Source organism: Hyla sarda, unplaced genomic scaffold, assembly GCF_029499605.1.
Source record: "Hyla sarda isolate aHylSar1 unplaced genomic scaffold, aHylSar1.hap1 scaffold_388, whole genome shotgun sequence".
NCBI lineage: Eukaryota > Metazoa > Chordata > Amphibia > Anura > Hylidae > Hyla > Hyla sarda.
This window is the reverse complement of record NW_026610407.1, coordinates 173,106-188,274: the sequence shown is the minus strand read 5'-3', so window position 1 is coordinate 188,274 and position 15,169 is coordinate 173,106. Positions and strand designations below refer to the sequence as shown.

General features: G+C 43.9%; 2 protein-coding genes across 2 annotated transcripts in view; one reads left to right on the top strand and one right to left on the bottom strand.

The window, feature by feature from the left end:
• LOC130332800 (oocyte zinc finger protein XlCOF7.1-like) overlaps positions 1-15,169 on the top strand; it is a 55,347-nt gene that overhangs the window by 23,357 nt on the left and 16,821 nt on the right. The gene's annotated exons all lie outside the window — the stretch shown is intronic.
• On the bottom strand, positions 2,324-14,072 carry LOC130332792 (oocyte zinc finger protein XlCOF6-like). The gene is made up of 3 exons (XM_056553821.1): positions 13,951-14,072; positions 13,103-13,867; positions 2,324-7,848 (listed from the first exon to the last, which is right to left on the bottom strand). Exons 1-3 carry the CDS (start codon positions 14,036-14,038, stop codon positions 6,461-6,463), a joined length of 2,241 nt encoding a protein of 746 aa, XP_056409796.1. The 5' UTR covers positions 14,039-14,072; the 3' UTR covers positions 2,324-6,460.

Genomic DNA, 15,169 nt, shown 5'->3' with positions numbered 1-15,169 from the left:
CTGTGGAGAGGTTTCTCATTTCATGTGCCCTAGGTACTAAACCTTTTGGGTAGAGTACCTTTTATTTTTGGTTAGGGGCAGTGTTATAGGGGTAGAGATAGGGTGAGGGTAGGGTCAGATTTATTGTAGGGATAGAATTAGGGAGAATTGTAGGGGGAGTTAGGGAAAGAGTATAAAATGATTTATGTATCAGGTCTGCCATCCTTCTCCCTGGTGGTGGGCTGATGCATGTGCACATTAGCTTTTTGTTTTGTTTTCAATTTACATGGTATGAAGGGCTTACAGGCAACCAAACTTGGGCCTAAAGGGGGTGGTGGTTCAGAATGTATAAGTTTGTATATAAGTTGGTTGGGAGGAGTGTTAGGTGGGGAGGGTGTATTTGTGGGTGGTGGTTTTGTGGTGTTTTGGGGTCCTGACATGGGTCAGTTAAGGACTGGACTTTGAGAACTGTATGGACGGTATGGACTCTGACCCATGTACAGGAGGGGTGGTGTGGGTGAGGGGACAGTTTTAGTGTAGGTGTTTTCCGTTGTTTTCTGTAGTATATTTTTGTGTATTTTCAGTAAGTTTTGTATATATTGTGTTTTGTATATATTGGGTTTTGTATTTATATTGTTTTATATTATATAGTGTATAGTGCAGTCGGGCCAGTAGTTAAGTAGTGTCATATGTGTTTATGTGTATATATATGTGTGCGTTTATGTGTATATACATGTGTATGTATATATGTATGTATATATGTATGTATATGTATGTGTATGCTTGCGTATATGCATGTATACATGTTTGTGTATAAAATTTTATATTTTATTTTTTCCTCCTTGGGGGGGCTGCTCCCCTCCGGTGTCTCTGCTCTCCTCGCCTCCGGCTTCGCGGTCTCGCTTTTCGGCGGTGTTGTCCTTTTCTTCGGTTGTGGCTTGCTCTTTTTGGGTCCGGCTCTCGCCGGTTTCTGGGCCGCGCGCGGATCCTCTCTGGCCGTCCTCGGCTCCTTGCCGTGCTGGGCGTGCTTCGCGGGCCTTGCGGCCGTGCGGGGGCGGTGCGTGGAGCTGGGCTCTTTGGGCCCTCTCTCCGGCCGCATCTCCGCGCTGCTTTTCCCTGCCCTTCTTTCACCGGTGGATCTCTGGCTGGGAGGCAGAGTGTTATTTATTAGCAAGTTGTGCTGAAATTTTTTTTTTTTTTTTTATTTATTTATTTATTTTTTTTTTTTTCCCCCTGGGTAAGGGTCATTTTTGAGTTACAGCCAAGTTGTGCTACCTTTATGTTCCTTTTCTTTTGTTTTATAGCCAAGTCGTGCTTATTTTATGTTTTATATATTTTTATAAGCCAAGTTGGGCTATTTTTATGTTCTTTTTGGAATGCGTGTTTGAGTGTGATATTTTGTTTTTTGGTATGTGAAAAAAGTAAAAGTATATTTTAGTAAATTTGGGCTGGCCGGTTAGGCAGATTTTGTTTTTGTAATTTTATTTATGTTATGTTTGTTATAGCTGGTTAAGCTTGTTTTTGTTTTATGTTTTGTATCAGATTTGTTTTTCATTTTTATAATAAAAAGAGTTACAGCTCCCAGCAGATCTCTATTACTTTTATATGGAAGGATTTGCTTTATCTATATTAGTATCTACTTATCTTTCTTTAATCTTCACTTTTTCCTATTTTTGCATGACATTTTTGGTGGCTTCAGAACCAATTACCAGGTTTCCATAGAGTTACGGTCCAAACATACAATGGTCGTCCTGGAACCAATTACTTTTGTAACTTGAGGGACCACTGTGTCCAACTCCCCTTGTGAGGAGGGTATGAATACATTTTGGTGTGTGTGGATCTCTTTTCAGGTTGGCTTAAAGGGGTAGTCCAGTGGTGAAAAACGTATCCCCTATCCTAAGGATAGGGGATAAGTTTGAGATCGCGGGGGGTCCGACCGCTGGGGCCCCCTGCGATCTCTCTGTACGGGGCCCCGGCTCTCCGCCCAGATAGCGGGTGTCGACCCCGGCACGAAGCGGCGGCCGACACGCCCCCTCAATACATCTCAATGGCAGAGCCGGAGATTGCCGAAGGCAGCGCTTCGGCTCTGCCATAGAGTTGTATTGAGGGGACGTGTCGGCCGCCGACTCGTGCGGAGGTCGACACGCCCCCTTCCCGTGGGCTGTCGGGGCTCCGTACAGGAGATCGCAGGGGGCCCCAGCGGTCGGACCCCCCCCAATCTGCAACTTGTCCCCTATCCTTAGGATAGGGGATAAGTTGCTCACCACTGAGTCACCACTGGACTACTCCTTTAAGGCCCATCTGGGTCGAAATTCTAATGCAAAGGTGACAGCATGGAAAAATTTGGTAATTAGGGCAAATTGGTTTTATTGAAAGATAAAAGACCATCGGCATTACAAGCTAGTAAGACCGGCAAAAATACAGGAACATACAAGGGCAGCAGTCAGGGTGAGGGAGACATCACATACAGTCAGGATCGAGCTGATAAAAGGAACAATAACACAGAACACGCACCCTGAGGTGCCAGAAAACAGAAAAGTAGTCCTGATTGCCCCCCCCCCCCACCTCTTACGCCTGCACTGATTAAGCACTATTTAGAAATGAATTTAAAAGAAAAAGCAAGTAATAAAAAGGGAATGGGAAAGCTGCCGCCGAACGAACTGCCTCATGTCAGCACAATCACATAAGACAGGAACATATCTAGGAACCAACATTCACCATATGTGGATCAGATAAACCACGCACTGACTCTGGGGAGTCAGGGGGGAGGAACACCAGGCGCCCCACACTCCCTCAAATTTAGCATTTCCTGTTTTATACACCATCTTAGAGAATGGGATAATAGAATTTACCAGCTTCTTTCATTTGCCGAGCTTCCAAATGTGAAGCAAGTGTCCTATCCATCCATATACTGAAGACATCGTCAGGCGGTGAGCTGACCCCAGATTGTTTCATAGATTTTCTATGTCTTTCTTTTGCAATATGTAAAAGAGTGTCCGACTCAATCCACATACAACAAAACCCCAGAAGGTGCCCGGATAACTCGGAATATATCAACAACTTTAGGGGAAAACCACTAAAGGGGTACCCTAAACTAAGAACCTTCCCTTTAAAATGTAACTTTTATTGGTCACTATTATAATATCAAAAGAAATCAAAAACCAAATGAAATGTTCACCACTAGGTGTCAGAACCACACCACTGTTATAATTACAGCTCCAGTTTAGCTCCGTATCAGTGTGCTGGAAATATGATAAACTCAGAAGGAATGTGCGCTTATTCTGTATGGCCGTTCAGGAGCTCTCAATATATTTAGTAATCAGAAGCTAAATGTAAGAGCTGCAATTAAAACTCCCATGTATCCAGTTCAATGATGTTTCGTCGGCTCCCCAGCTTTATCAAAGGACTGATAGCTAATGGCCTGACTCACTCCCACACCTCCAACATTGAGAAGATTCTCTAATACCATGTGACAAAAGGAGAGGAGGAGTCCCATACCCTCGACAACATATCTTATATGAACTTTCCTGTATACGAATACAGGGGGAGCAGCCACGTGAGCGCTAGAGATAAATCCGCACTGTTCTTCAGAGAGTTGGATATTCAGCTCCTCTTCTCGTATAAGACGCATTTTGGTTACTATTAGGAGCAGAAGAAATCAGATAAGAATAAAGCTTAGATAGTATTATTATTTAGGAAATAAATACCATCTCTCTAACCAATTTCAGGAACGTATGTTAGTATAACGCTTAAAACATTGGAGAGTAAAGAGAAATTTACTTATAAAACCCCAGAAAGCCTGAGATTCCTCTATGGCCAAAGTCTTAGTAGAAGAATATAAATCTCGTAACGTAAAAGAATGTAAACGTTCCCACAAAGGGGAAGAGGGAAAATGTGTTTAGTAATAACCATAGGGAGTAAAGAAAGTGGGGTTAGGGGAGAAGGGAAATCAGAATCAGTCGTAGAGCAGTCTCGTAATACCGACAAAGTTATATATAAAAGAGGAAAGAACTAGAGAGGCCAAGGAGGAGTGCGGGGGCCACAAAATGGGCCCTATAGAAGGAGGGACTGAGGAGAATTCCATATCCACATGAGGAGGAATATAAAGGGGAGGATGAGAAAAAGAAGAGCGAACGAGCTCTAATAATCCAGACGAAGGAAAAGCTTTATAATAAGTGTGTAAATCCGGAAACACAAAACCGCCGTCTAATGTCTTCAGGGTGAGCGTCTATACGGGACACGTGGTCTCTTCTGAATCATAACAAAATTACTAAATAACCATCTGATAGAAGAAAAATAACAATTCCGTACTATGATAGGGACGGACTGTAAAAATATAAAATATTATTGGTAAATATAAGATTTAAGAACCTTTTCCCTTCCAATCCACGACATATATGGGAATTTACGAGCGTGTAACTGGGTCTTCAATCCGTGTAATAATGACGCAAAGTGTGAAGTAAAGAGATCTTGTACCAGATGTGATCAGATCTCAAGGGATTTTATACCCCGGGGAGGACAAAGAAAAGGAAAAGAATTACACCGATGTTTACTGAACCCGGGGGACGCTGAGATATCGACGACTTCTCATATAGAAAAATGGATTTTAAGATTTGAGACCGAAAATAGACGTCAAGATGGGAAACGCTGGTCTAGGGTTTGTGATAAATAAAAGTATCTGCAGCGTCTTATGTTCAGAAGAGACGATCTTCAAGGGAGACGTGCGGATCCTGTCTGATGCCTTGAATTAAAGTCTCTATAATCATAATGAGAAGGGGGCGGGGACAACACTGACGCGTTACATTCCCTATATACGACGTCAGGGACAATATTACATTTATTATAAGTCAAAAAAATAAAGGGAACACTTAAACAACACAATGTAACTCCTAGTCAATGACACTTCTGTGAAATCACACTGTCCACTCAGGAAGCAACACTGATTGACAATTAATTTCACATGCTGTTGTGCAAATGGAACAGACAACAGGTGGAAATTATAGGCAATTAGCACCCCCAATAAAGGAGTGGTTCTGCAGGTGGTGACCACAGACCACTTTTCAGTTCATATGCTTCCTGGCTGATGTTTTGGTCACTTTTGAATGCTGGCAGTGCTTTCTCTCTAGTGGTAGCATGAGACGGAGTCTACAACCCACACAAGTGGCTCAGGTATTGCAGCTCATCCAGGATGGCACATCATTGCGAACTGTAGCAAGAAGGTTTGCTGTGTCTGTCAGTGTAGTGTCCAGAGCATGGAGGCGCTACCAGGAGACAGGCCAGTACATCAGGAGATGTGGAGGAGGACGTAGGAGGGCAACAACCCAGAAGCATGGCCGCTACCTCCGCCTTTGTGCAAGGAGGAGCAGGAGGAGCACTGCCAGAGCCCTGCAAAAAGACCTCCAGCAGGCCACAAATGTGCATGTGTCCACTCAATCGGTCAGAAACAGATACATAAGGGTGGTATGAGGGCCTGACGTCCACAGGTGGGGGTTATGCTTACAGCCCAACACCGTGCAGGATGTTTGGCATTTGCCAGAGAACAACAAGATTGGCAAATTCCCCACTGGTGCCCTGTGCTCTTCACAGATGAAAGCAGGTTCACACTGAGCACATGTGACAGACGTGGAGAATATTCTGCTGCCTGCAACATCCTCCAGCATGACCGGTTTGGCGGTGGGTCAGTAATGGTGTGGGGTGGCATTTCTTTGGTGGCCGCACAGCCCTCCATGTTCTTGCCAGAGGTAGCCTGACTGCCATTAGGTACCGAGATGAGATCCTCAGACCCCTTGTGAGACCATATGCTGGTGCGGTTGGCCCTGGTTTCCTCCTAATACAAAACAATGCTAGACCTCATGTGGCTGGAGTGTGTCAGCAGTATCTACAAGAGGAAGGCATTGATGCTATGGACTGGCCGCCCGTTCCCCTGAATCCGATTGAGCAGTTGTGGGACGTCTCGCTCCATCCACCACAGACTGTCCAGGAGTGGGTGGATGCTTTAGTCCAGGTCTGGGAGGACATCCGCCACCTCATTAGGAGCATGCCCAGGTGTTGTAGAGAGGTCATACGGGCACGTGGAGGCCACACACACTACTGAGCCTCATTGTGACTTGTATTAAGGACATTACATAAAGTTGGATCAGCCTGTAGTGGGGTTTTCCACTGTGATTTTGAGTGTGACTCCATATCCAGACCTCCATGGGTTGATACATTTGATTTCCATTGATATTTTTTGTGTGATTTTGTTGTCAGCGCATTCAACGATGTAAAGACGAAAGTATTTCATACAATAAGTTCATTCATTCAGATCTAGGATCTGTTATCTTAGTGTTCCCTTTATTTTTTTGAGCAGTATAATATAGAGAACTTCTTTAAAATTGATATCAAGTTTGGAGATGAAGCATATATTGTATAAATATATATAAGTATGTATTATTGTCAACTATCCTATGTACATGGTTAATATATAGATGTGTTATTTGCATTATTTTTTGCTCTGCTTCATGTTCTCCCCTGTGTTAGAACATGAAAATGGCTTCTCTCCTGTGTGAGTTTTTCGATGTACAACAAGGTCTGATTTGCGAGTAAAACATTTGCCACATTCTGAACATAAAAATGGCTTATCCCCTGTGTGAGTTATTTGATGGTTAACAAGAATTGATTTTTGAGCAAAACATTTCCCACATTCTGCGCAAGAAAATGGTTTCTCTCCTGAGTGAGTTTTTCTATGTACAACAAGGTCTGATTTCTGAGCAAAACATTTCCCACATTCTGAACATGAAAATGGCTTTTCTCCTGTGTGAGTTCTTTGATGTAAAACAAGGTCTGATTTCTGAGTAAAACATTTCACACATTCTGAACATGGAAATGGCTTCTCCCCTGTGTGAGTTCTTTGATGTTTAATAAGATCTGATTTCTGAGCAAAACATTTCCCACATTCTGAACATGAAAATGGCTTCTCTCCTGTGTGAGTTCTTTGATGTAAAACAAGGTCTGATTTCTGAGTAAAACATTTCCCACATTCTGAACATGGAAATGGCTTCTCCCCTGTGTGAGTTCTTTGATGTTTAACAAGATCTGATTTCTGAGCAAAACATTTCCCACACTCTGAACATGAAAATGGCTTCTCTCCTGTGTGAGTTCTTTGATGTACAACAAGACCTGATTTATAATTAAAACATTTCCCACATTCTGAACATGAAAATGGCTTCTCTCCTGTGTGAGTTCTTTCATGTACAACAAGACATGATTTAAAAGCAAAACATTTTCCACATTCTGAACATGAAAATGGCTTCTCTCCTGTGTGATTTCTTTGATGTACAACAAGGTCTAATTTATAAGTAAAACATTTCCCACATTCTGAACATGAAAATGGCTTCTCTCCTGTGTGAGTTCTTTGATGTACAACAAGGTATGATTTCTGAGTAAAACATTTCCCACATTCTGAACATGGAAATGGCTTCTCTCCTGTGTGAGTTCTTTGATGGCGAACAAGACCTTGTTTCCCAGTAAAACATTTCTCACATTGTGGACATGAAAACGGCTTCTCTCCTTTGTAGCTTCTCTTGTGTCTCACAAGATTTGATTTCTTTGTAAAACACTTTCCACATTCTGAACATGAATATGGCCTTTCCTTTGCACAATCTTTCTGATGTCCAACACCCCTTCTGTGACCTTTATTTTGCTGAACATCCTGTGATGACTGAGAAGACAGGACCTGTATATAAGGATGAGATGAGAGATCTTGGCTGTGAAGGGCTGAGGGTGTATCTGGGATAATGGAATGTTCTTCATATGTATCTTGTGTGATATCATCATCTGCTTTATAATCTGAAGATATAAGATTCTCCTCTGATCTCCTGCTACAAGAATCTGCAGAGAATAACACAGATTTTATTATCAGTATTAACCCTTTAACAACCCAGGACATTTTTGCATTTCTAAGCAATAGTACTTTGTAAAGATTTACTGCAAAACTGAAGAAAGATAGTTGCTATGATAGCGGAGCAGCCATACAACAGTGGTGTCAAACTGTGGCCCTACAGATGTTGCAAACCTTCAACTCCCAGCATGCCTGGACACCAAAGGTCTGTCTGCCTCCTCTAGAGGATGCACAATGTCCCCAAAGGTAAATCAAGGCTTCCCTCTGAAGTTTTGCAACATCTGGAGGGCCACAGGTTTACACCCCTGCCTTACACGGAGCAGGGACACCCGTCTTTGACAATCATGTGGACACAGCCTCAGGGAAAATCACTGCTATGGGGCCCGGTCAGGGACCAAATGACCCTGTACCCCAATCCACCTGACCCCGCAGGTTATAATGGGGCAGTCATCCAAACCGCTCCCCTTTATAATCCTCATGCCAGCCAGAGAATTCAGGCAAAGGATAGGGGATACGTTATAGATCACGGGGGTCCGACCCTTGGGACTCCCTGCAATCTCCTGAATCGGGCCCTGACAGTCTGCTTGAAGGGGGCGGACCAACCCCAGCATGGAGCGACAGCTGACACTCCCCCTCCATGTATCCCATAGAGATATATGGAGGGGGTGTGTCGGCCGCGGCATCCTGTGGGGGTCAGAACGGCCGCTTCCAGTAGACTGCCGGGGCCCCGTTCAGGAGATCACAAGGGTCCGATCTATAACCTATCCCCTATCCTGTCTAGGCAGACAGTATCACATTTTTTGTCTTTTGTCTATTAATGTGAATAGAAAGACTTATGTCCTAATAAAGTTAGTGGAAATTTTCCTGGAACCAAGTTAAAAGAGGAACCTTTATTTTTAATGATGTTCGCTTACGGCTCGCCAGCCGCACCTATACCTCCATTTGGACCCACACAGGTGACCCGAACCGGAACATGTATCAGAGGGAAAGAATGAAGGGATTTAAAGGGGTACTCTACTGCTAGACATCTTATCCCTTATCTAAAGTATGGGGGGATAAGATGTCTGATCGCGGGGGTCTGGCTGCTCGGGCCCCCCAGGATCTCCCGCAGCACAGGGCGTTCTAAAATAAACTCCAGTGACGTCACGACCACGCCCCATCGTGATGGCGCATCCCCTCCATTCATGTGTATCGGAGGGGGCGTGTAATCTGACACGCCTCCTCCAATAGACACGAATAGAGGGGGCATGAAAATGACATCACAAGGGGCCGTGGCTGTGACATTATGATCACGGCCTCTGGCTCCGAGCGTTCTGAACAAAAAGTTAAAAACACTGAAGCACCGAAGTAACCCCTTAATGACCAAGCCCATTTTCACCTCAAGGACCAGGCCAATTTTATTTTTGCGTGTTCGTTTTTTCCTCCTCGCCTTCTAAAATCCATAACTCCTTTATATTTCCATCTGCAGACCCACATAAGGGCTTGTTTTATGCGTGACCAATTGCACTTTGTAATGAAACCTCTAATTTTACCATAAAATGTACGGCAAACCCCCGCAAAAAAAATTTTAGGGAGGAAATTTAAATGAAAACCAAAATTTTGCACATTTTGGAAGGTTTTGTTTTCACGCTGTACACTTTACGGTAAAAATTATAGGTGTTCTTTATTCTGTCGGTCAATACGATTAAAATGATACCCATGGGTAGATACTTATATTTTTGTACCGCTTAAAAAAAATCAAAAACTTTTTGTACAAAATCAGTAATCTAAAATCGCCATATTCTGACCACCTATAACTTTTTAATTTTTCCGTATGAAGGCTCATTTTTTGCGCTGTCATCTGTACTTTTTTTAGATACCACATTTGCATATATAAAACTTTTAGATCATTTTTTATTATTTTTTTTAATAAAATGTGACAAAAAAGCAGGATTTGTGGACTTTTAAAATTTTTTAAGTTTACGCCATTCACCGTACGGGATCATTAACATTATATTTTGATAGTTCGAACATTTACACACACGGCGATGCCAAATATGTTTATTAAAAAAAGTTTTATGCTTTTTGGGGGTAAAATAGGAAAAACGGACAATTTTCATTTTTATTGGGGTAGGCGATTTTTCCCTTTTTTTTTACTTTTTATTTTTACATTTTTCAACTTTTTTTTTGTTTTTTTTACACTTTTTATGTCCCCATAGGAGACTATCTATAGCAATCATTTGATTGCTAATACTGTGCAGTGCTATGTATAGGACACAGCACTGATCAGTATTATCGGTCATCTTCTGCTCGATCGCAGACCAGAGCAGAAGACCCCGGGAGACAGCCGGAGCTAGGTAAGGGGACCTCCGGCTGTCATGCTGGATGATCGGATCCCCGCAGCAGCGCTGCGGGCAATCCGATCATCCAATCAGTATTGATCACGGCATCTGAGGGGTTAATGGCGGACATCTGCGCGATCGCCTAGTCACAGAATCCTGTGGGGATAAATGTTTGATCACGCGGGGTCCCGTTTGTGTATCCCCGGCTCTCCCATAGAGATTCATGGAGAGACATGTCGGGCACATCTTGGTGCGGTGGTCGACAGTAATCCCTGCACGGAGCGGAGGTCACCTGTGCCTGGAGAGATCTGGGGTGCTGGGCAGGAGATCACGGGAGTCTAGGCAGTCGGACCCCTCACGATCAAACACGTATCCCCTCTCCTCAGGATTCTTTGGAAGGTGCCAGCGCCATCTTGTGTAGCGGTTCGGACATAAGTTTGCAGCTTCTTTGTCGCTGACTGACCCCTGGTAGGACCCATAGTTGGGGTAACTGAACTAAGGCTTTTCGGGGTCTTTGGGGCAGAAGAAAGTGTCCAGGACAATTAAAGACATGGGATCTATGCAGAGTTACTGCAACACGAGTCCGCTCAGCGTACAAAAGGGAAGAGAACGACTCCAGGAAGACGTCACCTGTTAGTCACTGCTGGTATCTACTGCTATATGGTCTCTATATGGAGGAATATTAGTCTGTATATAATGTGTTTCATAAACAGTATGGAGGTATTATTCAGTCACTATGTAGTGGTGATGGTATCAAGTCAACTGCTATAGAGTCAATATAGCGGGGGAGGGGATAGTATTTGCCCTGAAGTCCCAAAGATTCTAGTTACACCAATACTTCCCGAAAATATTATTGCAGCCGGTGACTGAATAGAATCTATGACCCTTCTCTGTATTTAGTGGTTACTACTCACCTGGGCGGTTACCTGTAGGTATGTCCTCCTTATACTGCTCATCACTGCTCACATGTTTCTTCTTCTACTTTTACTATTATGTGTGTAGTATTAATATAGATTAGATCTTTCCCTGTAGGAATGTCCTCCTTATACTGCTAATCACTGCTCAAATCTGTCTCTTCTTCTTCCTCATTTATATCTGTAGTATTAATATAGATCAGATCTTACCCTGTAGGAATGTCCTCCTTATACTGTTCATCACTGCTCACATCTGGCTCAAAGTGAGAATGTTGAGCTCTTATTGTTTGGATAGAATTATTTCAAATTCAGTGGAAAAAAAATAGCAATTAGCTTTTTTTTTCCATAAATTCTTTATTTGTGGGACATCATTTTGGTCGCTTTTGAAATGGAGGAAATGCGCCCCACATCATGCTGTTTGTCCCGGGCTGGGCAGTACCCCTACTTAGGCCATATCTGGTTGCCTGACAGCCTGGTAGGGCCAAGAAGGAGAGGAGCCCCCTTTGGCCATCAGGACATCAATATATGAATTATAGACCCCACTCCATGCCTGCAAAGGATCGGAGCTGTCAGAACAATACCGCACCCCCACAAGTGTATTGTCTGGACCAGGGAGCGCTCTGATTGGTCCTTGGTCTTCTAGCAGTGACGCGCGGCTGTCTGTGACAGTTATAGTTCCTGATGGATATATCCGCCATGTTGTGGGAATAATCATCCGCTCATGGTGAATATATCCATCACTGGGGGTTTGGGTGATCGTCCCCATTCATACAGCATTTCTGCAGTATCGGTGTCCGCTGTCATGTCAGAAAAGGGATCCAATGTATACTGGACCCGTCTCATTCAGAAATGACTGGAGCTGCTACAGTATATGTCAGCATCATTATTATTGACGTGATGCTGACGGATACCTGTAACATAACGCTGAAACGCAGTATGAACGGGACGCAGTGTAGGGTCACATAGAGCGCAGAGTATTTCACACCGCGGATGCCCCCGGCAGTCACAAGGGCGAGATCACTGCTGCGGCTGGGTAGCTCAGTGTGTCCGCTCATGACTGCCGGTGGGAAATCCAACGCTATGAGTGGACACACAAAGATACCCAGCTGCAGCAGGGAGCTCACTATTGTGACTGCTGCCGGGCATCCGCAGCATGTAATATGGGATGTGCGCCGTGTAATCCTACACATTATGCATTTTTATTTTTCATTTATTTAATAAATGTATTTTTTATTTTCTTTAATTTTTTTTTACACGGTTCCGGCAATGCAGCAGGCCCCTGCCTGTCGGGGATTACACACAGCACCCCGCGGTCGTGCTGCGGGGTGCTGCAGGGAAGACAGAGGGAGCTCCCTCCATCAAAACACTTACAGCCCGCGATCACTTCTGATCGCGGCTGTAAGGGTTAAACTGCTGGGACCAAAGTTTACTTAGGTCCCGGCAATGCGGCAGGGTCCTGGCTGTGTGTTACAGCCGAGTCCCTGCCGTGATCTTGTGGGTACACTGGACAGTACCCACAAGAACCATGGACGTGTATATTCGTCCAGGTGCTGGAACGTGCATCCCCCTGGACATGTATACTCGTCCATGGTCGTTATGGTGTTAACGGAAAACTCTAGTACTTGAGTACTTATCCCCTAGCCACAGAATCCTGTGGGGATAAATGTCTGATTGTGAGGGGTCCGACCACTGAGACCCCCGTGATTTCCTGCCTGGCATCCCGTTTGTATTTCTCCGGCTCTCCCATAGAGATTTATAGAGAGGCATGTCGGGCACCTCTTCATGCAGTGGTTGACAGTAATCCCTGCACGGAGCGGAGGTCACTTGTGCCCAGAGGAGCTGGGAGGCCCCAGCCTGACATATGTTTTGGGGGAGGGGGATGGTATTCCAAAATTTGGCCTGTAGTCCCAGAGATTCTAGTTACACCACTACTTCCCCCAAAATATTATTGTAGCCAGTGACTGAATAGAATCTGTGACCCTTCTCTGTATTTAGTGATCACTACTTACCTGGGTGGTTACCTGTAGAAATGTCCTTAAACTGCTCATCACCGCTCACATCTGTCTCTTCTGCTTTTACTATTATGTCTGGAGCATTATTATAGATCAGATCTTTTTCTGTAGAAATGTCCTCCTTATACTGCTCATCAATGCTCACATCTGTCTCTTCTTCCTTTATGTCTGTAGCATTATTATTGATCAGATCTTTCCCTGTAGGAATGTCCACCTTATACTGCTCATTACCGCTCACATCTGTCTCTTCTTCTTCTTCTTTTATGTATGTAGCATTATTATAGATCACATCTTTCCCTGTAGGAATGTCCTCCTTATACTGCTCATCACTACGTACATCTGTCTCTTGTTCTTCTTCCTTTATGTCTGTAGCATTAATATAGATCAGATCTTTCTCAGTAGGAATGTTCTCCTTATACTGCTCATCACCGCTCACATCTGTCTCTTGTTCTTCCTTTATGTCTGTAGCATTAATATAGATCAGATCTTTTCCTGTAGAAATGACCTCCTTATACTGGTCATCACCGCTCACATCTGTCTCTTCTTCTACTTCCTTTATGTCTGTAGCATTAATATAAAAGAGATCTTTCCCTGTAGGAATGTCCTCCTTATACTGCTCATCACCGCTCACATCTGTCTCTTCTTCCTTTATGTCTGTAGCATTAATATAGATGAGATCTTTCCCTGTAGTAATGTCCTTCATATTCTGTTCATCAAGAGGACAGGGACACCTCTCTGGTGCAGTTCTCTTACTGGATCTGACTGTAGGGAACACATACAGAGACTGAATTCATTCTTTACATACAAATAATGAGAGGACGTGTGTATATAGTCATGTCTATTACCTGGTGATGTGAGGGGCTGCTGATCCTCCATCATGACCTGATCCTTGTACTGATTCTTGTGTCCTTCTACATACTCCCACTCCTCCATGGAGAAATAGACCGCCACGTCCTGACACCTTATAGGAACCTGTATTGTGAATAAACATTTAATTCTATACAATTCCAGGATGTTATATGGAGACATTTGAGGGGATATTCCTGCACATGATTTATCTTCTTGCTCTCGGATGATGAGGTGAATGCTTGTCGGGGCAGATCCTCTATATTATGGTCACATGTCCCGAACTGACCGCAAGTCTGATGATCCAGCTGTCAGTTCAGGTCATTATACCCAAAGCGCCCGTCCCATGGAGTGTAAGGAGTTAAGTGATATTTCATAGTATCACTGCTCCCCTCCCCCGGGATTATATAGATGGCTGCTTACTGTCTGGCCCCTAAGGATAGAATTGGCAGTGCTGTGCGCCACTTAACCCTAGCTAGACTGGTTGTTCTTATCCCAGCAAGTAGAAGGGACAATAAGCAGCTATCTGTATAGTGTGTGGCCCCAAAAAAGGTAAGTGTCAATGCATCACCACCATTTAACTCCTTCATGGCTGACTGGGCAGGAGGTATATAATGTATAGCCATGGGCCCAGCTCCAAAGCAGGAGATGCATCAAATCTGGCATATCTTCTGCTCTTGTGCAGGAAACCCCTTTCAGAGCAGGGACTCCTGTCATTAAAGTGATAAGATTTGGAGGGGAGGGAGGCCGCTGCCAGTCTATGACGCACAGTCAGGAGTTCAGCACGATTCATAGCCCCTAGGTCCTACCTGCTATCAGCATCTGGGACTCATAGCTAATGCCGGACATCACCAATGCCAAAAATCTATTTCCGGTAGCTCAGTGGAGCTGATAAGGACACCCACAGTGAAATAGCGGGGTCCCGGTCAGCTGAGAGAACGGGTGGAGGTCCCTAACCTCGCTCCATGCTGTCTGAACGACGCTCCAATCCTGCAGGCAGCCTCAGCATCTCAGCATTGATCAGTGTATGTAATCTATAGATTCCATGTAATAGTCTACTACAGGGACTAAAAAACTGGGAATAAGGTAAAAAGAACATTAACTTAATGTGAATAAGCCCCTCCCCTAATAAACGATTGAATCTTCCCCATTTACCAATTTTTTTAAATAAAATTATGTAAACAGGAATAGACCTAAACATATGTGTAACCGCACGGT

Excerpts from the sequence above, each read along its gene's own strand:
- LOC130332792 (XM_056553821.1), bottom strand. The coding sequence starts at position 14,038 with ATGGAGGAGTGGGAGTATGTAGAAGGACACAAGAATCAGTACAAGGAT. Across the intron at positions 13,868-13,950 it reads GCAGCCCCTCACATCACCAG|TCAGATCCAGTAAGAGAACT; the intron begins GTAATAGACATG and ends TGTTCCCTACAG. Across the intron at positions 7,849-13,102 it reads TTCTACAGGTAACCACCCAG|ATTCTTGTAGCAGGAGATCA; the intron begins GTAAGTAGTGAT and ends TATTCTCTGCAG.